Source organism: Rutidosis leptorrhynchoides, chromosome 3, assembly GCF_046630445.1.
Source record: "Rutidosis leptorrhynchoides isolate AG116_Rl617_1_P2 chromosome 3, CSIRO_AGI_Rlap_v1, whole genome shotgun sequence".
NCBI classification, from domain to species: Eukaryota; Viridiplantae; Streptophyta; class Magnoliopsida; order Asterales; family Asteraceae; genus Rutidosis; species Rutidosis leptorrhynchoides.
The window spans coordinates 451,948,544-451,976,297 of record NC_092335.1 but is presented as its reverse complement, the minus strand read 5'-3'; the positions used below and the strand labels follow the sequence as shown (position 1 = coordinate 451,976,297).

General features: G+C 35.1%; 1 protein-coding gene across 1 annotated transcript; it reads left to right on the top strand.

The window, feature by feature from the left end:
* The first annotated feature begins 4,960 nt into the window (after positions 1-4,960).
* Positions 4,961-9,298, top strand: LOC139901554 (3-oxoacyl-[acyl-carrier-protein] synthase I, chloroplastic-like). Its single transcript, XM_071884248.1, has 7 exons — positions 4,961-5,434; positions 7,773-8,204; positions 8,296-8,469; positions 8,708-8,821; positions 8,902-9,003; positions 9,090-9,156; positions 9,231-9,298. Exons 1-7 carry the CDS (start codon positions 4,961-4,963, stop codon positions 9,296-9,298), a joined length of 1,431 nt encoding a protein of 476 aa, XP_071740349.1.
* Positions 9,299-27,754: the final 18,456 nt, after the last annotated feature.

Genomic DNA, 27,754 nt, shown 5'->3' with positions numbered 1-27,754 from the left:
CAGGTTATTCGTGGGTTTGTGATGATTTAATGTAGGGTTTTGACTGGAGTATAACTAAAAACCATAGTAATTGGCCTTCGATGGTGGGTTTCGTACAGGAATCAAAACGGTAGCAGCAATCCGACAATAAAGGTGGCAGTTCATGTTTACCTGAAGTAGGAACATCGACAAGTAGGTGTAGCAGCTGTTTATGAGGAGATTGAGGTGATTTATGATGTTCGTTTACTCCAGAAAACATAAGAAAATGGGCTGTAACAATAGCGAAGACAAGTAGCAGTTTTTGTTATGGCTGAGTTTGAACAAAAGACATGAAAAGAAAGCGATACACATGTGGCAATGATTTGTGAATGATGGGTGGTTCAACGGCGGTGGTGATAAGACAACGGTGGTTTAGGTCGAGTGAAGGTTTTGATGGTTGAAACAATAACCTGGACACGAGTAGCAGTGGCATTTACAACATTTTGTTGATCGATTTAAACCAGGAAATAACAAGTGGGTTTCAACGGGTTTGATTTAGTTTGAATCAGCGACAAGAAATAATACACAAAAAAATATACGATGGTTGTGAAATGGGAGTAATAGGTTGGGTTGTTTTTTTTTTTAATGGCTTTCAAGTTTTATAAGAAGGTGTAGAAAGAGAAAAGAGAGATGTGATTGTTGTGGTGGTGACGGTTGTCCGGTGAATGAGAGAGTGTGGTTATGGTGGCCGGTGATCATGGTGATGGTTAGTTCAAAGTGATATGGGTGTTCTCGATCTTGCAGTGTGTAATCCCTTTGTATGCATATGTAAGGGAAAATATAATATAGATAGTGGATAGTTGGTTTGTAAGGGGATAGTGGAGGATTGATAAGTGGTCATGTGAGTTGTCGATAAAACAAATGAAAAAGTGTGATGTTGTGTGATGATTTAGATAGGAAACAAAAACGTTCAATTATCAATTAAAAACAGTGCATTTTATTTACTTTATGTTGATTAAATTCACGGGTAAGAAATAAGTGGGTTGGAGATTCTATCAAGATATGTGTGCATAACACATATACATATACATACAATTACAGTGAAAGTAATAATAAATAAAATAATATTAGATTAATAATAATATGTCTAATAAGTGAAATGAATGCGCAGTCATAACTTTTAATTAGATATTTTGTACTCACAGTTTCCACGGAGTGGGTATTGTAGTTCGTTGTTAATTAATTGCGGATAAATGCATTTAGAGAAATCCTAAATTTTTATATTAAGTTTCTTTAATTATTTTAGTCATTATGGTATAATATTCGATTATTAACTATTTAAAATTATTGAACAAAAATTAAATTAATTATTAGCTCCCAACCCCAAGTAAAATATGCCAAATGTAAAAATTAACAATTAACTTCTAAATATATTTTTAGTGAGCCTATAATTTATATCACTCATTTTTGGATCACCGTTTATTTTAAAATCACATAAGTTCGTTTATAACTTGTTTAATATCGATCGAAACATCAAGCGAGTAATACAATCATTAAATATTTATTTTTAATATACTTTATTTATATATATAGATATATTTTAAATAATAATTATTATAATATCCTACCTATTTTATTAATAACAATAACATATAATACTTCAAATTATATTTCAAATTATATATATATATATATATATATATATATATATATATATATATATATATATATATAAATATATATATATATATATATATACACACACACACACACACATATCTATTTACAATTAATTGTTCGTGAATCGTCGGGAATAGTCGAAGGGTAATTGCATTACATAAATATAGTTTCAAATTTTTTGAGATTTTAACATTACAGACTTTGCTTATCGTGTCGGAAACATTAAATTATTAAAGACAAAGTTTAAATTTGGTCAAAAATTTCCGGGTCGTCACATCATACATAACATCGACGTTGCTTCCTGTGTCAATATTCAATCGCCTGGGATTATACCTGCAGTTAGTGATGCGATCTTTGATAATGATAGGTGCATGCGAATGATTGATCGTCTACATGGGAGGAAAAGTAATAGCTTCTGCTTCCCATTCTTCCAATTGTTCTGCCTTGCACCTTTGGCCAGAATGCCATGCATGAACCATATTTACAATTTAATCGGAGCTTTTTTCACCACTCTTCTTTTGACTTTGAGTAACTTTCTCCAGCGCACTATTCTGCGACAAAGGTCCTTGCTTGTTAACTGGTTTCAGGTGATTAAACTCACCTCTTCTAAGACATTCGATCATTTTTTCAATAAAAGACTTGCAACGATCGAATTCATGCCCATAATCATCATGGAACTTGCAAAATTTAGACTTCTCCCTTCTGGCATAGTCCGACATTTTGGCGGGCGCCGCGAACGTCGGACAAATTGGTTGTGTTGTCAGGATTTCCTTCGGTATCTTAGTTAAATCGCGCATGATTGCAAAGTTCTAACTTGGGAAATGACTTTTCCCTTGATCAGAATTGTTGTTCGACTTTTAAAACTTATTATTGTTGTATTTTGATGAACCAGAACCCTGGCTATAGTTGTCACTTTTGCGCTTTGATCTGCCAGATTATCCCCGATAAGAATCATCATCCTTGTTGCCTCCATTTTTAGATTCTTACCACCGTTTTTTGTGTAGTGTCTTCCCTCGCTTGCATATGCTCGTGCACCTCTTTAATTTCTTCTTCTAGAGTATCAGGGACTTTCATGCGCAAACGTTGCCATAAAGCGAGATGTCGATCCTTGCATAGCACATGTATAAATCCAGATAATTTTTGACTTTTGGGGAGTCTAGACATCTTTGCTACCTCCTTGGTATACCGATCTATAAATTCCCCAAGGAATTCTCTTGCCCCATGCCTGATATCATGGCACTCTAAATGTGTTCTTTTTCGAGTGAGCATGTTGTGGAAGTTCAGCAAGAAACGCGCCCGAAGATCGGTATAGGAGCTGGCGAGCGGCAATGGGAGATTACTGAACCATTCCCTTGCGACCCCCAGCAATAGAGTCTGAAACTCTAGGCACTTGGTTTCATCATTACAAGATTGAACACGCGCGGTTCCTTCATATCTTTATAAGAAGTCGTCCGGATCTGTCGTGCAATCATACCACCCCATGGTCAATGGAATGATAGGCGGAGACTCAGGCACATAATTAGCGATATGGGGCGCAAAATTCTCATTAGCTGGCGCAACATCCATAAAAGGCTTTACCTTGCGACCAATTAACATACCTAAAACAGAGTTGCACATGTGAGGGGTTAACGGTGGACAGTAAACAGACGTTAGCATTGGGTGCCAATGGTGATAGTTAACCAAAACTCATGTACCAACCACGCAAAAATAAAAGTTTAGGTGTAACGGTGCAAAAGTGTACAAACCACAGGTACCACCAGCGTAATTTTTTTTCAATATAAACCATGTAATGCTTTCTGAAACCCTAATCAAAATTTGAATGTTCAATACATTAGCACTAATGAATATTGATTAAATCGAAGTTGCGTACCTTTTTTTGCATATATTGAGTTTAATTGAAGCAATCGAGTGGTAGATGGGTATTGAAATCATATCGATTTCTATACACGTTCTGAATTGATTAAATGTCATTGCCGGAACGATCCATTCATTCGCCGTTGGGAGATTCAAACATATTACAACGTAAATCAACCAAATTGGATTTAACCTAGAAACTTATATTTAGGCATATTGATTTCCACCTGTTATGAATCGATTCGATTTCATTGCATAATCAATTACATATTAGCAGATGAGTTTTTTCAGATAAAAGGAAAGAAAATGTTTTGATTTCGGTACGTAAAAAGGGGAATAAGGGACGTAAATTGTATTTGAAGTAATTGCATATTGTTTAACTTTTATCTAAATTACTTAATCTGCTAATGACAACTAAGCTGCTAATCGCTCTTCACTCTTGTTTATATAAATATATAGAAGATAGTTATCTTTCAGAACTATCTTCGGCGGTTAGTGTTAATATTTAATTAGACGTGTTTGGTTAATTAGACGTGTTCATGAAAACTTATTAGACGTTCCTGGTAACTTATTAAGACGTGTTCCAATTAGACGTGTTACTCCAATTAATTGGAGGTGTCTTGTAAATTTATTATACTTGTTCTTGGTAACTTATTAGACGTGTTGTCAATTGGACGTGATCCTGGTAAAACTTATTAGACGTGTTGTCAATTAGACGTGTTCCTGGTAAAACTTATTAGACGTGGTTATCAATTAGAGGTGGTGTTGTAAATTTATAAATAGACGTGTTCCTACTATTATATAGACGTGTTCAGGCGCCTTTTTTTTTTTTTTTTTTTTTTTTTTTTTTTTTTTTTTGAGAATGTTAATTAGAGGTGTTCCTTTAGTATAATTAACACTTCTAAATGAGGGGCTCTAAATGAGCATAAATGTAGTAGTAAGCATTTTCATCGGAAGATGAAAACCTAAACCGTACAAAGAAAACATAATGGGAAGGCTCGAAACTATTAAACTACACTAATCAAATACAATGAGCTACAGCTATATAAGATCGAGCCTAGCCAGGGCAAAAACCGACCCCAAAACAACAAGGATAGAAGCAAATGCCAACCCAAACACTTAAACAAACACAAAAAACGAAACTAGACACAACTAAGCTAGGGACAAACAATCAACCAACAAATAAGAATCCAAAAGAAAACACAATCACATTTCAAATTTACCGCTAATGTTTCATACTTGGTGTATACTCGTAGCGTTTTACTTTAACATTTACTTCCTATTTACATATACTTATAATTTCTTCAAATAATTTCAACACTTAATGATGCACCATCTGACCATCACACATGAAATTGCAATAATGCGAATTGGTATTCAATGTTTCCTATCAGCTGCATATATATATATGTTATGTATATAGCTTCACTGTCATTATACGTGCAATATCAGTTTCCACTACAGACTAATGGAAGTTCACGGTTTTCTACATTTTACACATCTTTTGGCCGCCCCACTCAATCCGGTCCGCAACAACATTTTATCAGCAACAATTGTACGATCACCAACACGCACCAGCAACAGTAGACGCCACCACCTGGTGTTTGCTTCCCACCACTCCAATACCACCGCCCCGAAAAGGGAGAAAGATCCAAAAAAGCGAATAATGATTACTGGTATGGGTCTCGTTTCTGTATTCGGAAATGATGTAGATATGTTCTTCAGAAAACTCTTGAATGGGGAGAGCGGAATTGGCTTAATAGATTGTTTTGATGCTTCAGAACTCACAACTCGATTTGCTGGTCAGATTCGTGGGTTCAACTCAAATGGTTATATTGACTCCAAGTATGACATGAGACTTGATAACTGTCAACGATATTGCATAGTTGCTGGAAAGAAAGCCCTAAAAGATGCTGATCTTGATGGCCATGAATGCTCTAAGGTTTGTAATCAATCAAGCACTATACACTACAAGAAAAGTGTCCTTTATTTAAGTAATGCAGGTTAAACATATTGGATATCTTTGGGTTGGAACACCGGCCCTCAAACTCGTAAATTAAAGTACTAACATAATATAATTTCTATTTATTTTATTTGGGTATGAACATAAAAACAGTAAGCAAAAAATAAACTTAGGGACTACGTTGCTACTTCTATTGAAAAGATTACAATACATGAACCTCTTAAATACAAAAATAGATTACAAACCACTATCAACTATTTCCTATTTTAACACCCCTTTAAAATTAGTGGATGACTCACGTACTAACAAACTAACTCACCCACATTCCACAAGATACGGTCACCGTTGCATATTTGCATACTAAATTCAACTAGCTAAGACTCACTAACGCAGCGTGAGTCGGAAGCGTGATATGAGCTAGACCAGATTTGACAGAAGCTGATGAATTTAACGCAGGGTTAGAGCACTCCCAACGTTGCCGTCCATAGGGCCGCTCAGCACCTCGCCCACCTGAGCGCCGATGGCAGCGGGCCGCCCAGGTGGCCGCCCAGGGCCTCGCCCAGGCTACCGTTCTTCCGCTCGTGCATTTTGATCATAATTGTGGACGAGACAAACGGGTTCTTTTTGCTATTTTTCCTTTTTGTTTATATAATTAAATAATTTTGTTGTATGAATTTGACTAGTAGTGAACAAAAAAAAAGAAGAATTTTAGGTTTGAAAGTTACATCTGAAAATGAAAATGGGTGTTTCAAGTTTGGGGAAGATGGTTGTTGTTATATATAGGACCCACCTCAATTTAATTTTCCTTTTAAAAAATACATACAAATACAATATATCTATCTTTATATGTCTGGATGGCCGGATGGGTTACTAGTATTAATATTAATTTAATAATAATAATAATAATAATAATAATAATAATAATAATATGTAATATTGTAATAATATTGTAATATTGTTATGTTTACTAGGTCTTTTGGCTCTACTATTCGAGGCAACAACAAGCGTCGATTTTGTGGCGTCTTGAATGCTACTTAGAGCCTAAATTAATTTTTCAGGCAGGTTTAAATACCCATGGAAATTTGATTTCTACCATTTTCATGGCGTATCTTTTCTACTTTTACTTTTTATTTATTTATTTACCCTTATTTATTTCTATTTTTTTATTTTTATTTTATTTTATTTTATTATTATTATTATTATTAATTTTATATATATATATATATATATATATATATATATATATATATATATATATATATATATATATATATATATATATATATAGGCCGGAGGTCCGCACGGAAGCAATCTCTCTACTCTGGGGTAGGGAGAGGGATGACTTTCTCTTCATGTGGGTAGAGAATTTTTCTCGACTCGTGGATAGAGAAACGACTTCTCCTCTATTCTAGGATAGAGGAAGGATTGTCTACATCTCACCTCCCCCATACCTCGCATATGCGGGATTGGGTTTTGTTGTTGTTGTTGTTGTTGTTGTTGTTGTATTGTAATATGTAATAATTAATAATAATAATAATAATAATAATAATAATAATAATAATAATAATAATAATAATAATAATAATAATAATAATAATAATAATAATAATATGTAATAATCATTAATAATAATAATTATAATTATTTGATATTATAAAAAATGAAAAAAGAAAATAAAAATATGGAAGAAGAAGTGTCTCTATTGGGAGTGTTTAGTCATGAGTTTAGTCCTGGGAAGGAAGTGCTGATATGGCGCTGATGTGGCACTCTGGACTAACCATTGAGAAACTTCTCCATTGGGAGCACTCTTAGTCGGAAGCGTTAGTCACAAATGTGACGGAAAGGTGACAAAAAATCCAACCAATAGTGATTTAATATTAGTATATTGTTGTTATTAATTTATTCTTTCCCACTCAAATTTTTAATAAGATTTTGCCACATTACCCTACAAAATATTCCTACAAATTTTTGACACAAAAAAATTGACCTTTTGGGTTTAATGAAACAGTTACAGTCAAAAATCCATTTTTTGATCAAAATGTGCATAATTTCCGTCTGAAGTCACAGTCAGGATTAATGGTAGTCTAAAGGCAATTAATTCTAACCATAGCTAACATTAATTAAATACTAAATAATCCCAACTTAATAAATTCAGTAAACCAAACTTTAGTCTAAAGTGACTATCCCAACATTTGTAATTGATCATATTTTTTGTTTGTTTTTGCATTTAAATGAGGTTTATCTTGTGTTGCATGTTTATACTGTTTCTAAGAATCTTATATTAATAGTTACATTACTTTCGGATGGTGATCAACAGATAGATAAGGAGCGAGCTGGTGTACTTGTCGGATCTGGAATGGGTGGTTGTACTGTTTTTACAAACAGTGTGGAGTCAATGATCACGAGAGGTTATAGTAAACTCAAACCATATGCCACACCTTTTTCGATAACAAGCATGGCCTCTTCTTTACTTGCTATCGATCTTGGCTTCATGGGACCAAATTATTGTGTTTCTGCTGCTTGTGCAACATCCAATGCTTGCTTTTGTGCGGCTGCAACTCACATCCGTGAAGGTGAAGCTGATTTGATGATTACAGGTGGTGTTGACGCTTTGGTTACCCCAATTGCAGTGGGAGGTTTCAGTGCTTGTAGGGCATTGTCTCAAAGAAATAATGATCCTGAGACTGCTTCTAGACCATGGGACAAAGATAGAGACGGTTTTGTCATCGCGGAAGGTGCAGCTGTTTTGGTATACCATTCATAATTATTGCGTACTCATTTCAACAGATTTTTGGTTCATCTTGTTGCTTATATATACACGTGTTCATATATATTTGTAGGTGATGGAGAGTTTAGAACATGCAATGAAAAGAGATGCACCAATACTAGCAGAGTATTTGGGAGGTGCGGTAAGGTGTGATGCTTATCATATAACAAGTCCACGATCAGATGGGCTTGGGCTTTCAAATTGTATACAAAACAGTCTTGTTAATGCTTGTGTGTCTGTAGAAGAGGTACTTCAAGTTTCTCTCATTAATTTTCTTTTGAGGATGTTTAATCAACACATAAACACACGCTATATAATCTTTTCTTTTTAGGAACCATCCCAACTGGATGGAATCCTAATATCCTCACAAAACGTCTCGGGTTCAATCCTCACCAAAATTATATATTGGATCGGGTAGCATGAACTGGGAAGAATCCATTTATCGTTGCCATTTTCCTACTCATAAAATTACTCTATTTGATTAGATAAATTACATCAATGCGCATGCAACATCCACAACGAATGGGGATTTGGCCGAGTTAAAAGCTCTCAAGAAGGTATTTAAGAAAATCGGAGAAATCAAAATCAACGCAACCAAGGTAACCTCCACCATGGTTCATGTCATGTAACCAATATGAACTCGATGTTAAAATTTAACTTCTTCTTGTATTTGTTTTAGTCTATGATCGGACACAGTATGGGTGCCTCCGGAGGTCTAGAAGCAATTGCTACAATCAAAGCTATTCAAACAGGATGGCTACATCCCACCATTAATCAATTTGTACATGATACATCCTACATTCCATTTCTTTTCCCCTTTCTTGTTAACTATATTTTATTCACAATCATATTTTGGTGAAACTTTAGGACCCCGAACCTACGGTAGAATTTGACACTGTTGCAAATCAGAAACAACAACACGCGATCAATGTTGGTGAGTTCCCCCCTAAGTCTTGAGTATAGTTCTCTGGTTACCATGATATATAAGTTGACTTTATTGTCATGCAGCCATTTCAAATTCATTCGGCTTAGGTGGCCTCAATTCCGTTGTAGCGTTCTCAGCATTCAAGCCTTGATATGAAATTGTGTTTACTGCTTCCAACATTATTAACAGAGATCAAACACTTGGTGAAAGTAGTTGAAACGGAAATGTTATTTAGGGGTAAAACATCACAGGACAGATTGAGGAATTATATTAATGTATGATATAACTGCACAAGTTTTTATCATCTACATCCTCAGTTTAGTAGAGAGCTAAACGAGTGGTCACTATAACATAATTCCGCCTTTTAATCGTATCGGCACCATATATCTTCGTTCCCGTATGCATGAACTGTAACTCTATTGAATGTAATCTCAGAACCAAGTTGATGCATAGTGTCAATAAATTCTAAGTTCTTCTGTTTCTACTTTGACTAAATATCATGTACATTAAATTCCAAAGATTCAAAAACATTTTGCATACAATTTCATCAAGTACACAAAAATCAAATATTATAGTCAGCTCTGCCACTACACCGGCTTGAGCTCTCCGGCTCGAAATCAAATATTATGGTCCATCTCTTTCACTACACGGGCTCGGGATCTCGACCAAACCGTAACCTCTTTAATTTTAATGATCATAGTATCAATTACTTATTATTCCATACTTATTAAGCAAATAAGAAAACAGCGGAATTATTAGCCGATATAATCATCACCATATCTCATCTATATTTATCTTGTATTACATATGGAATATACAGCAAGCAAAGTCAAAGTCAATCATTGTATATTTAGAAAAGATATTATGTACTAATGTGCAGAGGATTTGGTTAGGATACCTCTTGTATATATTGAGTCGATGTATGCAATGCAAATCACAGAAAATCATTTATCAACATGGTATCAGGCCAATCCCTCCTCCTCTAAACCCTACAGGCCGATTTCTTCTTGCATCTACCTCTTCTTTATCCCTGCAATTATACATCACTATCATCACTGTCATCATGACAGAAAAATTTCATCCAGCACTCTCAATTTCTAATATCAAAAACCTGATCCCTATAACCCTATCAATCAATGATTCACAATACAATTCTTGGTCTCACCTTTTCAAGCTGCACTGCAAGGCATATGTTGTAATTGATCACATCATACCAACTGCCGATGACTCCTCTGCTTCATCAGTCACCTCTCCAGCTCCTACCACTCCCAAAGATGCTTTATGGGATCGTTTAGATGCATTGGTTCTTCAATGGATCTATGCTACGATCTCGAGTGATTTGATGAATCAAATCATTGAAGATGAATCCACTGCAGCACACGCCTGGACCCGTTTGCAAAATATTTTTCAAGATAATAAAAACTCTCGTGCTCTCTATCTTCAAAGACAATTCAATACCATTCGTTTAGATGACTTCTCTGATTGTGCTGCGTATTGCCAGGAGATCAAAGTCCTGGCCGATCAACTTCGCAACGTTGGTGACAAGGTTTCAGATAACCGTATGGTGCTTCAATTAATCGTGGGTTTGAATGCTAACTTTGATACGGTCGGCACTTACTTTACTCAAATGGACAAACTCCCATCTTTTTACGATGCCCGATCGAAGCTTATTTTGGAAGAAACTCGTAAAAAGAAGCAGGTTCTTAACAATTAGACCACGAATGATATTGCTCTTCTGGCGACTTCAACACAGAAACAATCGCTGAATGGTGAATCCTCGCCTTCAATCGTTCGACCCAATTCGCCTGCTCCATCAACAAATCAACCGTATCGATCTCAGAATTCTCGTGGCCGTGGATGTGGTAATAATTATCGGGGAAGAAACAATCGGAGTCGGGGCAATTTTAATGGCGGCCGGAATCAGTTTTCTTCGACCTCTGCTCAAAATTGGACGGGGTATCCCCCTGGATGTATTCTGCTCCACCTTGGGCTTCTACTTGGGCCAATTCACCATGTCCTTACCCCACTACTTCTTGGGCCAGACCCACCACCAACACTAATAATAACTAGGCTGGAATTCTAGGCCCAAGACCTCCACAGGCCCAATACTCGAACGGGTCAGTTTCTTCAGGCTATTGTCCAACGGATATTGACAGCGCTATGCACACTATGACCCTGAATCCTCCCGATGATACATGGTACATGGATACTGGCGCTACCTCTCACATGTCCGCGAACTCAGGTAATTTCGAGTCTTATTATCCTTTAAGGCAACGTAAAAATATTATAGTTGGAAATGGCCATGGCATTCCCATTCACGGTTTTGGTAACTCTATTCTTTCAAACCCTTCTCACCCTCTTTACTTACAAAACATTCTTCACTCACCGAATCTTATTAAAAATCTTATATCCGTTCGTCTTCTATCAACTGATAATAACATTTCTTTAGAATTTGATCCTTTTGGTTTTACTGTGAAGGATTTTTCGCAGGGCATACCAATTCTGAGATGTAACAGTACGGGCGATTTATATCCTATCACCAACTCGCTGCTGCAACATCTATCCAACCCTTCCACTTTTGCTGCTTTGTCTCCCAATTTATGGCACCACCGTCTTGGACATCCAGGCGATGATGTTCTACGTTCTCTTAGAAATAAAAAGTTTATTTCGTGTAATAAACAATTGTTGAATTCAGTTTGTCAATCTTGTGTGTTTGGAAAACAAGTTAAATTACCTTTTGTTTCTTCTTCCTCTACTACTTTATCACCGTTTGATATAATACATAGCGATTTATGGACTTCTCCAGTTCCAAGTACCAATGGACACCGGTACTACATACTTTTTCTAGATAATCACACCAATTTCTTATGGACATATCCTCTTGTTAACAAATCTGACGTATACCCCACTTTTCTTAAGTTTAGCGCGTATATTCAAACACAATTTGAGAAGTCTATCAAAAGTTTTCAATGTGATAACGGAACTGAATACAATAACAAAAACTTTCAACAATTTTGTGATAAAAATGGTATGCAATTTCAGTTTTCTTGTCCATATTCTTCACCACAAAACGGGAAATCCGAACGCAAAATACGAGCTATAAACAATATTATGAGAACCATTCTATCTCATGCCTCTCTTCCTTTATCATTTTGGCCTCATGCTTTACAAATGGCCACTTATCTTCTCAATATCTTACCAACTAAAACACTACAACTTCGATCTCCAACACAATGTCTCTATAATCGTATACCATCGTATTCTCACCTCCGTACTTTCGGGTGTTTATGTTATCCATTGCTTCCTTCACACACTCTCAATAAACTACAAGAACGATCTACCTCATGTGTTTTCCTAGGATACCCACCATATCATCGTGGCTATAAATGTTATGATCCCTCTACTAAAAAGTTCATCATCTCTCGCCACGTTGTTTTCGATGAAACCAAGTTTCCCTTCTCTACGCTTCAAAACTCTACTCCTAACAACTATCACTTACTCACTGATACAATTCATACTTCTTTCTATACACCTCACTACTTTAATAATCAGCCTACTGCCACCCCTTTACCAAACCAATCGACTAGCCAACCTTCTAATACTCATAGCCCGCCTACAGCCCAACCTATTAACTTTGGGCCTTCCATCTCCAGCCCACGATCTGCATCCACTACGCCCACTGAGTCTTCTACTTCTCCTAGTAGTCCAACATACATATCGCCTACTTCTTCTATGCCTACCTCTCCAACCTCGCATACACACCAATCTCCACCGTCTACTACTTCGCCTAATATGTCTTCCTCACCTTCTGCTCCTACCTCGCCTGATGAAATACCACCTCCACCCACTCGAACCGTTACAACCCGTAGTATTTACAAACGAAAGGTACAATTCAATCTCTCTTCGGTCACCACTCTTTCTCCTATTCCTCGCACACCTAAAGAAGCCTTATCTGATCCTAATTGGAACATGGCCATGACCGATGAATATAATGCCTTAATGGATAATAATACTTGGGTTCTTGTCCCGCGGACCCCTAACATGCATGTTATTCGTAGTATGTGGATTTTTAGGCACAAAATGAAGTCCGAAGGCTCTCTTGAGAGGTATAAAGCCCATTTGGTTGGTGATGGGCGCTCACAAACAGTTGGTATTGATTGCAATGAAACCTTTAGTCCGGTTGTTAAGCCGGCTACTATTAGACTTGTCTTATTCATTGCGTTATCTAAATCTTGGAACATCAACCAATTGGATGTCAAAAATGCATTTCTTCATGGTGCTCTAAATGAAACAGTTTACATGTATCAACCATATGGATTTCGTGATAATAATAAGCCGGATCATGTGTTTGTTACAACGTTCGTTATATGGTTTGAAACAAGCACCTCGTGCGTGGTACCAACGTTTTTCCTCTTTCGCTTCGACTATTGGATTTCATCATAGTCGTTCGGATCATTCTCTATTTGTCTATCATCATCGGGATGAAACAGCCTATCTATTAATATATGTTGATGACATCATTTTGGTTACATCTTCCAACACGCTACGTTCTATGTTAATGTCTCTATTTGCAAAAGAATTCGCAATGAAAGATTTAGGATCTCTAAGTTATTTTATGGGTATTTCGGTCACTCGTACTGAGAGTGGACTCTTCTTAAGTCAAGAAACATATGCTGAGGATATTCTTCATTGTGCCAGTATGACAAATTGCAAATCTGTTAAGACTCCCGTTGACACGAATGGTAAGCTGAGCTCCACGAATGGTCCATCTTACTCGAATGCGACTGAATTTCGCAGTTTGGCCGGTGCGCTTCAATACTTGACATTCAAGCGCCCCGACATCTCGTATGCCGTTCAGCAAATTTTTCTACACATGCACAATCCGAAAGAGTGTCATATGCAAGCCTTATGTCGTATTCTTAAGTATGTTCGTGGTACCATTTCTCATGGCTTACACTTAACAAAGTCCTCACTATCGTCTTTAGTTTCTTATACTGATGCTGATTGGGGCGGTTGTCCCGATACACGACGATCTACTTCCGGGTATTGCGTGTTTTTGGGAGGTAATCTTGTTTCATGGTCCGCTAAACGTCAACCGACCGTTTCCCGATCAAGTGCCGAAGCTGAATATAGGGGTGTGGCTAATGTTGTGTCCGAATCGTGTTGGCTTCGCAATATTCTTTTGGAGCTTCGTTGCCCTTTGTCTAAAGCTACTATTGTGTTTTGTGATAATGTAAGTGCAATTTTTCTTTCCGGTAATCCCGTGCAGCACCAACGCACGAAGCATATTGAAATGGACATCCACTTTGTTCGTGAAAAAGTCGCTCGTGGTCAAATCCGTGTACTTCACATACCGACACGATTTCAATTCGCTGATATCTTCACCAAAGGTTTACCCAGGGTTTTGTTTGAGGAATTTAGGACCAGTTTAAACGTACGCCCACTCTCCCGCTCAAACTGAGGGGCTGTATTAGCCGATATAATCATCACCATATCTCATCTATATTTATCTTGTATTACATATGGAATATACAGCAAGCAAAGTCAAAGTCAATCATTATATATTTAGAAAAGATATTATGTACTAATGTGTAGAGGATTTGGTTAGTATACCTCTTGTATATATTGAGTCAATGTATGCAATGCAAATCACAGAAAATCATTTATCAACAGGAATACTAAAGCATTAAATTGAGTAACCACATTCATTTAAACCACTTAGTAAACCTAGAGCTTATCTCTTTATTAAATATTGTATTTTTAACAATAGTTACTATACTTATATAATTACTTAAGTTAAAAGTGATTTAACATAGGTCGTATAGACCAACAACATGACCTACAATATAACTCCAATAGTTTCTTTTCTTTAAAACCAATTGGTAGTAGAGAGAGTTCCCATAGACTTATATGCATACATTTGTTTTATACCATGATCGATGTTGAACTTTGATTTGGACCCTTACAAACATCCCCTCAAACCTAAGTCCTTCTTTTAGGCCTCCTCTCGAATGATAGCTAGGTCCATTCATCGCTGACTACACCGAGGAGTGAGCCACGTGGATGCACCGTGCGCTCAGGGGTGATATGTTGATGCTAAAAGCAATGTCATACTTGTGGGTTATGTGAATGCTATTTTTGGTGGATGTGATGATTCGAGAAGAAGCACTATGGGTTATGTGTTCACGGTTAGTAAGACGAAGGTTAGTTGGTTACCTCGATTACAAAGAAGTGTGGCATTATCTACAACCGAATCCGAATATGGCCGCGGCGGAAGCCGCGAAAGAGTTAGTTTGGTTGAAGAACTCTTTGGATGAATTGGGAAAAAAAAAGAGTATAGCGTCTTATATTGTGACAATCAAAGAGCGGTTCACCTTACGAAGAATCCAGTGTTTCATATTCGTATGAAACACATCAAACTAAGGTATCATTTTATTCACGAACTCTTAAATTATGGTACTTTAGTTTTAGAAAAAGTCCTTAGTAAGAACGATTCCGCTGATATGTTTACTAAGGTGTTTATGACGGAGAAGTTGAGGTTTTGCTTAGCCTCAACCAGTCTTCTTCATTGATGAGAGAAGACGACCGACTAGAGAGTTAAATGGTTGATATCGATTCTAAAAAGTATTGTTGAAGACCTTGTATCAGACGTCTCCTTATCCGAGGAATGTGATAGGAGTGTGCGTATCTCAAATGGAGTTTGGCAGTATAAATGGTGGTTTAACGTTCTTGGTTAGATTATTGAAGTATTAGGTTGACGAAGATTGGATAATCACTCAACGGTGTTTTGGTGTCGAAAGACTTCACTTACTCGTAGGTTAACGAGTAAAGTGCGGCGTGATTTGTCATAACCCGTCCAAATCCACCTGGATGAATACATCAACATTTGGTCCCATTGCGAGGTACTGACCTCTATATGATACGTTTTACAAACATTGTATTCTTTTAAAAGACAAACTCATTTCAAATAACCTTTTGTAACAATGACATATGTTTCTCATAATATGAATAACTAATCTGTCGTAACAATCTTTTTGAACTCAACGACTTGAATGCAACGTCTTTTGAAATATGCATGAACGACTCCATGTAATGTCTTTAAAATGAGCAAATACACAGCAGAAGATTTCGTTAATACCTGAGAATAAACATGTTTAAAAGTGTCAACCAAAAGGTTGGTGAGTTTATAGGTTTATCATAAACAATCATTTCAATAATTTTAATAGACCACAAGATTTTATTTTTATAAATAACCTGCAGGAACACTCATCTGCAAAAATCATCATACAGGAACACTCATCTGTATTAAAATCATTCATATGATGAACACCTGGTAACTGACATTAACAAAATGCATCTAGAATATCCCCAAACATACAGGAACACTCATCTGTATATTGAAAATCGAAGTACTAAAGCATCCATAACCTGGATGGGGTCTGTTAGGCCCAATAGATCTACCTTCAGGATTCGCGTTAATTAGTGGCGTTCACTAATTCTTAGGTTACCAAGCAAAAAGGGGTGATATCCGGTATAATAACCCAATCGTAGAATGCTTTTAAGTACTTGTGTCTATTTCGTCAAACATTTATAAAGAGCGCATGTATTCGCAGCCCAAAAATATATATTGCAATAGCAATTAAAAAGGGAGAAAATGAAACTCACGATACGATATTTTGTAGCAAAATATGCATACGACGGTACTGAACAATGCAGGTTGGCCCCGGATTCACGAACCTATATCAATTATATATATTAAAACATATAATCGTAATCGAACAAGTTTATATATTATTATTAGTGATATAAATGTTATCTAAATATATTATATGTTTCATTAATAACTTAATTAAATATATTTATTTTATATACTTTAAATAATAAATTTTTAAAATTTTTTTTAATATAGTTTTATTAAGTATATTTTTTATATGACTAACTCTTATTGTAATAATAATAATAATATTAATAGTAATATTGATAGTAATAATAATATAGTTGTAATAATAATAATGATACTAGTAGTAAAAATAATAATAATAATAATAATAATAATAATAATAATAATAATAATAATAATAATAATAATAATAATAATAATAATAATAATAATAATAATAATAATAATAATAATAATAATATAGTTGTAATAATAATAATAATAATGATACTAGTAGTGAAAATAATAATAATGTAAATTTTAATAATAATAATAATTTTAATGATTCTTTTGATAATACTAATAATTTTAATAAAAATGATAATTTTAACCAAAATGATAATTTTAAAAATGATGGTTCTTTTAATAATAATAATAATAATACTAATAGTTATGATAGTATTAAAAATGATGATAATAATAATAATAATAATTCTAATAATGATACTTATTTTGATAATAATATTTATAATAATAATAATAATAATAATAATAATAATAATAATAATAATAATAATAATAATAATAATAATAATAATAATAATAATAATAATAATAATAATAATAATAATAATAATAATTAATAATAGGAATACTACCTTTAAAAAGATAACAATTATGTCACAGGCAGGGCTCGAACCCGAGACATCTCGCTAACCCGAAAACACATCAAATCACTCCTCTGTTCTTTCATTTCTGTTTAAATTCGTAACCCATTTATATTTAACCCAATTATGCTCAAATGGAAGCCCAACAGAAAAATGTAAGTTGGATCTCGGCTGAACAGAAAATATAAGTTGGCCCTCGGCCCAACAGTGGCCCGATTCAAATTTTGTAATGGTTAAATTAAGATAAAGAAACTTATGTCGGTTGATATAGAATCCAAGGTATATGTCCCCATCAGCTTTTGTATCAACATATATCATTATTTTCTTTATTCTATCATCATCATAACTCACTCATCGTTATTTAACAAAAACAGAAATAAGCTCGAACATTATAAATCGACTATTCATCATCTTCACGCTTAATTCATCGTTTAACTTCAACATCATCATACATTGACATCATCAACGTTTTATGATCAACATCTTCCTTGAATCATCTCGTCATCATTATCTTTCTGCGAACATAAATGAAAAAGTAGCAGTCGACATAAATACAAGTGGGTTTTGATTAAAATCGAACATGAGAAAGTTACAGCGGTTTCGAGTCAAGCAAAAATAGACGCTAGTTCGATGAGTTGTAGGTGGTTTAAAGGATGGAAGTGAAAGGTGGTGGTGTACCCGGTTTGTGATTAAAACATAAAAAAAATATCGAGCAAGTGGGTTCTCCGGTGGTGGTTTGTGGCAGTTTTAAAACAGAAAAGCAGAAAGATAATAATAGCGGTATACATGGTGAGGAGGTGGTTTACGATGGTGGTTATCAAGGGTGATGGTTCTCGGTTTGAAACAGAAATTACAACAGCAGTAGTAGCTGCATAAAGAGGGATGTTGTGGCCGATTTATGGTGGTTTGTAAGGAGGCGTGTGGTGGTGACGTTCAAATGGAAACAGAAAGCAGAAGCTGCAGCAAGCTGTAGATGGGACTGTTCAAGCTGGGTTTACATATGGTGGTGAAATATAGTGGTTTACTGTCATGACCCGGATTTTTCCATGATTATATATTGAACAATATTAATATTTACATAATTAAATGTTTCCAACATATTAAGCAATCAAACTTTTTAAGACTTGATTAATTGAAACGAATTTTATGTAAACGTGTGACCACCCAACTTGTCTGATGATTCACGAACGTTATAACTTGTAAATAACATGATAATATATATATGAACTTATATATATATTTAACATGATGAAATGATAATTAAGTATCTCATTAAGTATATTAACAATGAACTATATACATAAAATGAGACTACTAACTTAAGGATTTCGAAACGATATATATACGTAACGATTATCATTGTAATAACGTCTTAACATTTATATATTGTATTAAGATATATTAACACACTATGTTATCATGATAATATAACAATTTAACATCCCATTATATATAATAACAATGGGATTAATTACATTTAACAAGGTCGTTAACTTAAAGGTTTCGAAACAACACTTACATGTAACGACTAAAGATGATTTAACAACTCAGTTAAAATGTATATATATATATATATATATATATATATATATATATATATATATATATATATATATATATATATATATATAGTATATTAAGATGTATTAATATACATTTGAAGGACTTCAATACATATATCAAAACACTCTTACTTAACAAAAATAATCACAATTGTATTCCCATTTGTTTTCATCAAGAATTCTACTCGTATTCGCTCGGTATTTGCACTCGTATTATACCCAGCTTTTAGATGTATTTACTATTAGTATATACCAATAAAAATCTGCTCCTTAGCAGCCTTAAATGATTAAGGAACATGTGGAACCAACCATTTGTTAAGTAGCATGAATTATTTAGCAAGAAAATAAAATTAGGAATCTTTTCTTTCTTTATAAACTAAAAACATTTTTATGTATACACACCATTTATTCATTCCATTTTCTCTTACTTACACTCCCAATTCTCTCTTAAAATACTCCTAACTTCATACTTGATCATCTCCAAGTATTTTTCCCATCATTTAGCTTCAATTACAAGCTTTAATCATCATAAAAACAACCTAGAATCAAGAAGTTGCAAGATTACTTCCAATCTTTTTAATCCAATCCAACAACTCATCAAAGATCAAGAACTTCCATCTAATCTCAGTAACTTTTCATTCTTAATCAAGGTAATAATCATATCCAAGCTTTAGTTTAATTCCTATAAACATAACTACCTTAAATCAAGTAGTAATCTTACTTGAACTTGTTTTCGTGTCATGATTCTGCTTCAAGAACTTCCAAGCCATCAAAGATCCTTTGAAGCTCAAGTTATTTTCTCATCATTTCCAGTAGGTTTACCTACTATAATTGAGGTAGTAATTATGTTCATAACATCATTCAATTCATATATATATATATATATATATATATATATATATATATATATATATATATATATATATATATAACTATCTTATTCGAAGATTTAAACTTGTAATCACTAGAACATAGTTTAGTTAATTCTAAACTTGTTCGCGAACAAAGTTAATCCTTCTAACATAACTTTTAAAATCTACTAAACACATGTTCTATATCTATATGATATGCTAACTTAATGATTTAAAACCTGTAAACACGAAGAACACCGTAAAAACGGACATACGCCGTCGTAGTAAAATCGGGGGCTGTTTTGGGTTGGATAATTAAAAACTATGATAAACTTTAATTTAAAAGTTGTTCTTCTGAGAAAATGATATTTCTTATGAACATTAAACTATATCCAAAAATCATGGTTAAACTCAAAGTGGAAGTATGTTTTTCATAATGGTCATCAAGATGTCGTTTTTTGACGGAAATGACTACCTCTTTCAAATATGACTTGTAACCTGTAACTCTGACTATAAACCACTACTTTTTTTAGTTTAGTTCTAAATACTACATTTCATTATGAAACCATAGCAATTTGATTCACTTTAAACGGAGTTGTAATGAATATTTGGCGAGCAAAACAAAATCTGCTAAAATTAACGTTGTATAGACGAAATTTATATTGTAAAAACTATATTAACCATATCCTTGCTAAATTTTCCTAAGACAATAAGTATACAATGCGTTTTGATAAATTCTAAGACAATACGTATACAATACGTCTCTAGGTTGATGCAAAGACAATACGTATACAATACGTCGTGGGGTAATTCTAAGATTATATATATACCCATTATTGGACTGTTGGACATTTCGGACTATTTTGGACTACTAACAAAGGACTACTAACATAAAAATGTTAAAAATTAATATATAATTATTCTATGAATTTGTTTTATTTTATTCACATGTCGTATTATTATCTGAATCATTATTATTGTTATAGGTTCGTGAATCCAAGGACGACGGCCATATTTTTAATAAGCTGAAAACTTATTATTAATATACTTTTACTACCGTTAGTATATTGTCCCATTTTTAAACTCTACAAATATTTTGGGATGAGAATACATGCATTTTATGTTTTACGCCATGGACGTAAGTACTTGAAATATATTCTACGTTGAGTTGTACCACCTTGCATATTTTCCCTAATAGCTTGGTAACTAATATTTACATGTTGTAAGAACGTGTAAGCGCGAAATCTATTGATAGATCTATCAGGTTTGACAACCCCAACCGGGCTAGTCGCTCTAGTATCGTAAACAGTTGCATAGTATTTCGTTTTTACTACACTTGGTACAGTGTAGGGAGATTTTATAATAAAGGGAATATGCTACATTTATGGTTAAGTATGGTTACCGAAGCACTCAACAACTTATAGGATATCTTTATTGAAATATTTATAACTATGAAATCTTGTGGTCTATATTTATATCGATGCTAGCTTTAAACCTATATATCTCACCAACCTTTGTGTTGACTGTTTAAGCATGTTTATTCTCAGGTCCTTAAGAAAGTCTTCCGATGTTGCATTATCTGAGCAAGCTGTGCATGGAGTCTCATGCTTTTGTTTAAATGAAATGTTGCATTCAATAAAATCTTTATCATGTATTATATTCAACTGTTATGTCACGTGTATAGTATTTGGAAACCGATGTATTATGGGGATTATTTCTTAAATAATCACCCACTTGTTTAAAACATGCATTATGTATAATAAGGGTGTGTCTTTTTATAAAACGAATGCAATATTTTCTAAAATGTATCATATAGAGGTCAAATACCTCGCTATGGGACCAATGAATAACGTACCGCGTTTATATTAATATGGACGAGTAGTTTCAGTTGGCATCAGAGCAGTGGTCTTAGCGAACCAGAAATTGCATTAGTGTGTCTGACCGGTATTTGTTAGGATGCATTAGTGAGTCTGGACTTTGACAGAACTTGTTTTTGAAAACCATCGCTTATCATTTTTGGTCAAAAATTGAATATTATAACATATAAATATTATGTGATATATTTCTAATGTGGTAGTTAATGTGTGATAGATGTCTACTTCTAGCACCAATCTCATTATCACATTCAGCGACTCCGAAGTTGAATCTCCAGCAAAAGTACCAATCATCGACTTATCTGATAACGACGATGACCCGAAGGAAGGTGTATCAATCATCTATATAACTGATGACGATGATGACCTGGAGTCAGATGCATTTTTGGAAGACTCACAACTCCCAGAGGAACCAGAAGAGGAACCTATAATCGACAACCCAGAAATTCCAAAAGCAGAAACTAATAAAACAATTATTGTACCAAGTGCTCCCGATACTACCACACCTAGTCAACCATGTCTTACCAATACTACAAAAATGTCATCTACTGAACCCCAACCAAAACCTAGACTTACCGCTGAAATACGCACTCTGACAGTAGGGAAGCGAAAATTCTATGATTTCCCAGATTTCTTTGAATTCCCAAGGAAGCCTCGTCGTTTCTAATATGTTTTTGCAGCTATTCGACTTCACGCCTTATATAATAATATATCATGTGCTATATTTCATCTTACATATGTTTTATGTAAATAGTGGTATTGAATTATTGTAAAATATTGTACCAAAAGAATAAGCGTGAAGTATTAATGCATTAAGTTTTTCATGATAGAATATTATCATGATTGTAGTAGTTAATTTGTGTACTAGCTATTAAGTATGAACTTTAACGGGTAGGTACTACCCGAGCTACAATTATAAAACGCTAATAAGAAGAAAATGCTTTTATAATAATTGGTTTATATTATTAATATGCCACGATGTACCATTAATTACTTGCTACATCTATAATATTCTATGTGATTAATTATCTTATATGTTTATTGAAGAAACATGGCTCGATTAAATCGAATGACAAAACAAGAAATTGAGGAGCTTATCAACCAACGCGTAAACGACCGAATGCTTTGGGTCGAAGCGGCAAGAGCAGCAGCAAACAACACAAACCCTCGTGTTGGATGCTCATATAAAGCATTTCAAGGTTGCAAACCTTCATCATTCAGTGGAACAGAAGGACCAGTCGGTTTAATCCGATGGTTCAAAAAACTGGAGTCTGTATTTAAAATCAGTGGTTGTGCGGAAGGAGATTGGACAAAGTATGATTCATGCACATTACAGGATGGTGCACTTACATGGTGGAAAAACTATGTAAAAGCTGTAGGGGGCGATGAAGCATATGATACTCCTTGGGAAGAGTTGAAAAATATGCTAATCAATGAATACTGCCCAAGGAACGAGGTTAGAAAAATGGAAGCCGAGTTACGAAATCTGAAAGTTATCGGAATGGAACTTACCAACTATAACAGGCGATTCATGGAATTAGCCTTGTTATGTCCCGAATTGGTACCAACGGAAGAGCGAAAGATTGAATTGTACAAAGATGGTCTGCCAAAGAACATCAAGGTCAATGTTACAGCATCCAAACCCAAGATAATTCATGAAGCTATCACCATGGAAAATGAGCTAATGGATCAGATCATCCTGGATAAGAACGCATCAAATACCGATGCTAAGATATCGGATAATAAAAGAAAGTGGGATGGAAACCGTGATCGAGGTCACCAGCAACAATCTCTCAAGAAATAGGAAACCTTGCAAGGTGCGGGTAGTGGTTCAAGCTCGGGTTACAAAGGGTGTAATCCCTTATGTAACAGATGCCACAAACATCACACTGGTTTTTGAAATGTGGTGTGCAACAAATGTAATCGAAGGGGTCATCTTGCTGAAGATTGTTGGGTTCCTGTTACAAATACAAATGGCACCAAAACTCCTGCCACCAATGCAAATAGAACTGCCCTGGCTACTGTTACTTGTTACGGGTGTGGGAAACAGGGTCATATTAAGAGCCAGTGCCCGAATCCAGAGAAGAATAACGGACCTGCACGGGGAAGAGCATTTGTTATTAATGCTAGAGAGGCGTGTGAAGACCTGGAGCTTGTTACGGGTACGTTTACCATTAATGACTTATCAGCATCTATTATATTTGATACTGGTGCCGATAGAAGTTACATGTGTAGAGACTTTTACGCTAAATTGAATTGTTCATCATTACCTCTAGATGCTAAGTACATGATTGAGTTAGCTAATGGTAAACTAATTAAAGCCGATAAAATTTGCCGTGATTGTAAAATAAATTTAGCCGGAGAGACGTTTAAAATTGATTTGATACCCGTAGAATTAGGAAGTTTTGATGTAATAATCGGCATGGACTGGATGTCCAAAATAGGAGCTGAAGTTGTGTGTGCCAAGAATGCTATTCGCATTCCTCGTAAGGATAAAATGCCAGTAATGATTTATGGAGAGAAGGGTAACTCAAAGCTAAAACTCATTAGCTGCTTGAAAGTCCAAAAGTGCTTGAAGAAAGGGTGCTATGCTATCTTAGCACATGTTAATAAAGTCAAAACGAAGGAAAAAGAGAAGAGCATCAACGACGTGCCTGTGGCAAGAGATTTTCCTGAAGTCTTTCCGGAAGAGTTGCCGGGATTACCTCCATTTAGATCTGTAGAATTTCAAATAGATCTCGTACCAGGAGCTACACCAGAAGCTCGTTCTCCATACAGACTTGCACCGTATGAGATGAAAGAGTTACAAAGCCAGTTACAAGAATTACTGGACCGGGGATTCATTCGACCGAGCACTTCACCGTGGGGAGCTCCGATTTTATTCGTCAAGAAAAAAGATGGATCCTTCCGAATGTGTATATATTACAACGAATTAAACAAGTTAACTATCAAGAATCGGTACCTATTACCGAGAATTAATGACTTGTTTGATCAGCTGCAAGGATCACGTGTTTACTCCAAAATCGATCTAAGATCGGGATATCATCAGTTGCGTGTCAAAGAAGAAGATATTCCGAAAACCGCATTTCGGACACGCTACGGTCATTATGAATTTTTAGTCATGCCGTTCGGGCTGACAAACGCACCAGCTGTATTCATGGACCTCATGAATCGGGTATGCAGTCCGTATTTGGATAAGTTTGTTATCGTCTTTATTGATGATATTCTTATTTATTCCAAAAATGAACAAGAACATGAGCAACATTTAAGGTTGGTGCTGGAACTATTGAAGAAAGAACAGTTATACGCAAAGTTTTCTAAGTGCGCATTTTGGTTAAAAGAAGTACAATTCCTTGGACACATCGTTAGCAGTCAAGGAATTCAGGTCGATCCCGCGAAGGTCGAAGCCATTGAAAAATGGGAAACCCCAAAGACTCCAATGCAAATACGCCGATTTTTGGGTCTTGCTGGTTATTACAGAAGGTTTATTCAAGATTTTTCCCGGATAGCCAAACCATTGATAGCATTAACACACAAAGGGAAGAAGTACGAATGGACTTCTGAGCAGGAAACGATGATTCGTACGAGCAATGAATATGAAGATTCGTACGAACCTCACTACCCAAATTAAGGAGGCTCAATAAGGAGCTCTTTCTGAAGAAAACTTTGGAAATGAGATGCTTAAAGGGTTAGATAAACAGCTTGTTATATGGGAAGACGGAACTCGATACTTCGCTGGACGCATTTGGGTATCGAAGTTTAATGGGTTAAGAAAATTGGTTTTGGATGAGGCACATAAGACGAGATACTCGATACATCCAGGAGCTGGAAAGATGTATCAAGATCTAAAAGCACACTTTTGGTGGTCGAATTTGAAGGCTGATATTGCAACATACATTGGAGAATGTTTGACTTGCTCCAAAGTCAAGGCAGAACATCAGAAACCATCAGGTCTGCTTCAACAATCAGAAATCCCAGAATGGAAATGGGAATGTATTACCATGGATTTCATCACGAAGCTACCAAAGACTGCATGGGGTTACGACACCATTTGGGTAATTGTCGATCGTCTCACCAAATCTGCACATTTCCTACCTAGGAAGGAAATGGATAAGATGGAGAAATTGGTACGATTATACATGAAGGAAGTTGTTTCAAGACATGTAGTACCTATCTCCATTATATCCGATCGCGACAGTAGGTTTACGTCAAGGTTTTGGCAATCACTACGTGAAGCTCTAGGGACTCGTCTAGATATGAGCACCGCATATCATCCTCAGACCGATGGACAAAGTGGAAGGACCATTCAGACTCTTGAAGACATGCTTAGAGCATGTGTGATCGATTTCGGAAATGGGTGGGATAAATATTTACCATTGGCAGAATTCTCGTATAACAACAGTTATCATACGAATATTAATGCTGCACCATTCGAAGCACTTTATGGAAGAAAGTGTAGATCCCCTATCTGTTGGAACGAAGTATTTGACAGACAACTGACTGGTCCCGAGATCATACAGAAGACTACTGAAAAGATTGTGCAAATAAATGAGAGATTGAAGACCGCCCAAAGTCGTAAAAAGAGCTATCCTGATGTTCGAAGGAAGCCGTTAGAATTTCAGGTGGATGACATGGTTATGTTAAAGGTGTCACCTTGGAAAGGTGTGATACACTTTGGTGAGAGGGGTAAATTGAACCCAAGATATGTAGGACCATTCAAGATCATCGAACATATTGGACCGTAGCAGTCGACATAAATACAAGTGGGTTTTGATTAAAATCGAACATGAGAAGGTTACAGCGGTTTTGAGTGAAGCAGAAATAGACACTAGTTCGATGAGTTGCAGGTGGTTCAAAGGATGGCAGTGAAAGGTGGTGGTGTTCCTGGTTTGTGATTAAAACAAAAAAAAATATCGAGCAAGTGGGTTCTCCGGTGGTGGTTTGTGGCGGTTTTAAAATAGAAAAGAAGAAAGATAATAATAGCGGTATACATGGTGAGGAGGTGGTTTACGATGGTGGTTATCAAGGGTGATGGTTCTCGATTTGAAACAGAAATTATAACAGCAGCAGTAGCTGCATAAAGAGGGATGTTGTGACCGGTTTATGGTGGTTTGTAGGGAGGCATGTGGTGGTGACGTTCGAATGGAAACAGAAAGCAAAAGCTGCAGCAAGCTTTAAATGGGACTGTTCAAGCTGGGTTTACATATGGTGGTGAAATATGGTGGTTTACTGTCATGACCCGGATTTTTCCATGAGATTAAATGTTTCCAACATATTAAGCAATCAAACTTTTTAAGACTTGATTAATTGAAACGAATTTTATGTAAACATGTGACCACCCAACTTGTCCGATGATTCACGAACGTTATAACTTGTAAATAACATGATAATATATATACGAACTTATATATATTTAACATGATGAAATGATAATTAAGTATCGCATTAAGTATATTAACAATGAACTATATACATAAAATGAGACTACTAACTTAAGAATTTCGAAACGATATATATACGTAACGATTATCGTTGTAATAACGTCTTAATATTTATATATTGTATTAAGATATATTAACACACTATGTTATTATGATAATATAACAATTTAACATCCCATTAGATATAATAACAATGGGATTAATTACATTTAACAAGGTCGTTAACTTAAATGTTTCGAAACAACACTTACATGTAACGACTAACGATGATTTAACGACTCAGTTAAAATGTATATATATATATAGTGTATTAAGATGTATTAATACACATT

Coding starts and splice junctions, on each gene's coding strand:
- LOC139901554 (XM_071884248.1), top strand. CDS start 4,961: ATGGAAGTTCACGGTTTTCTACATTTTACACATCTTTTGGCCGCCCCA. Junction 8,822..8,901: donor TCAAAATCAACGCAACCAAG/GTAACCTCCACC, acceptor TATTTGTTTTAG/TCTATGATCGGACACAGTAT. Junction 9,004..9,089: donor ATCCCACCATTAATCAATTT/GTACATGATACA, acceptor GTGAAACTTTAG/GACCCCGAACCTACGGTAGA.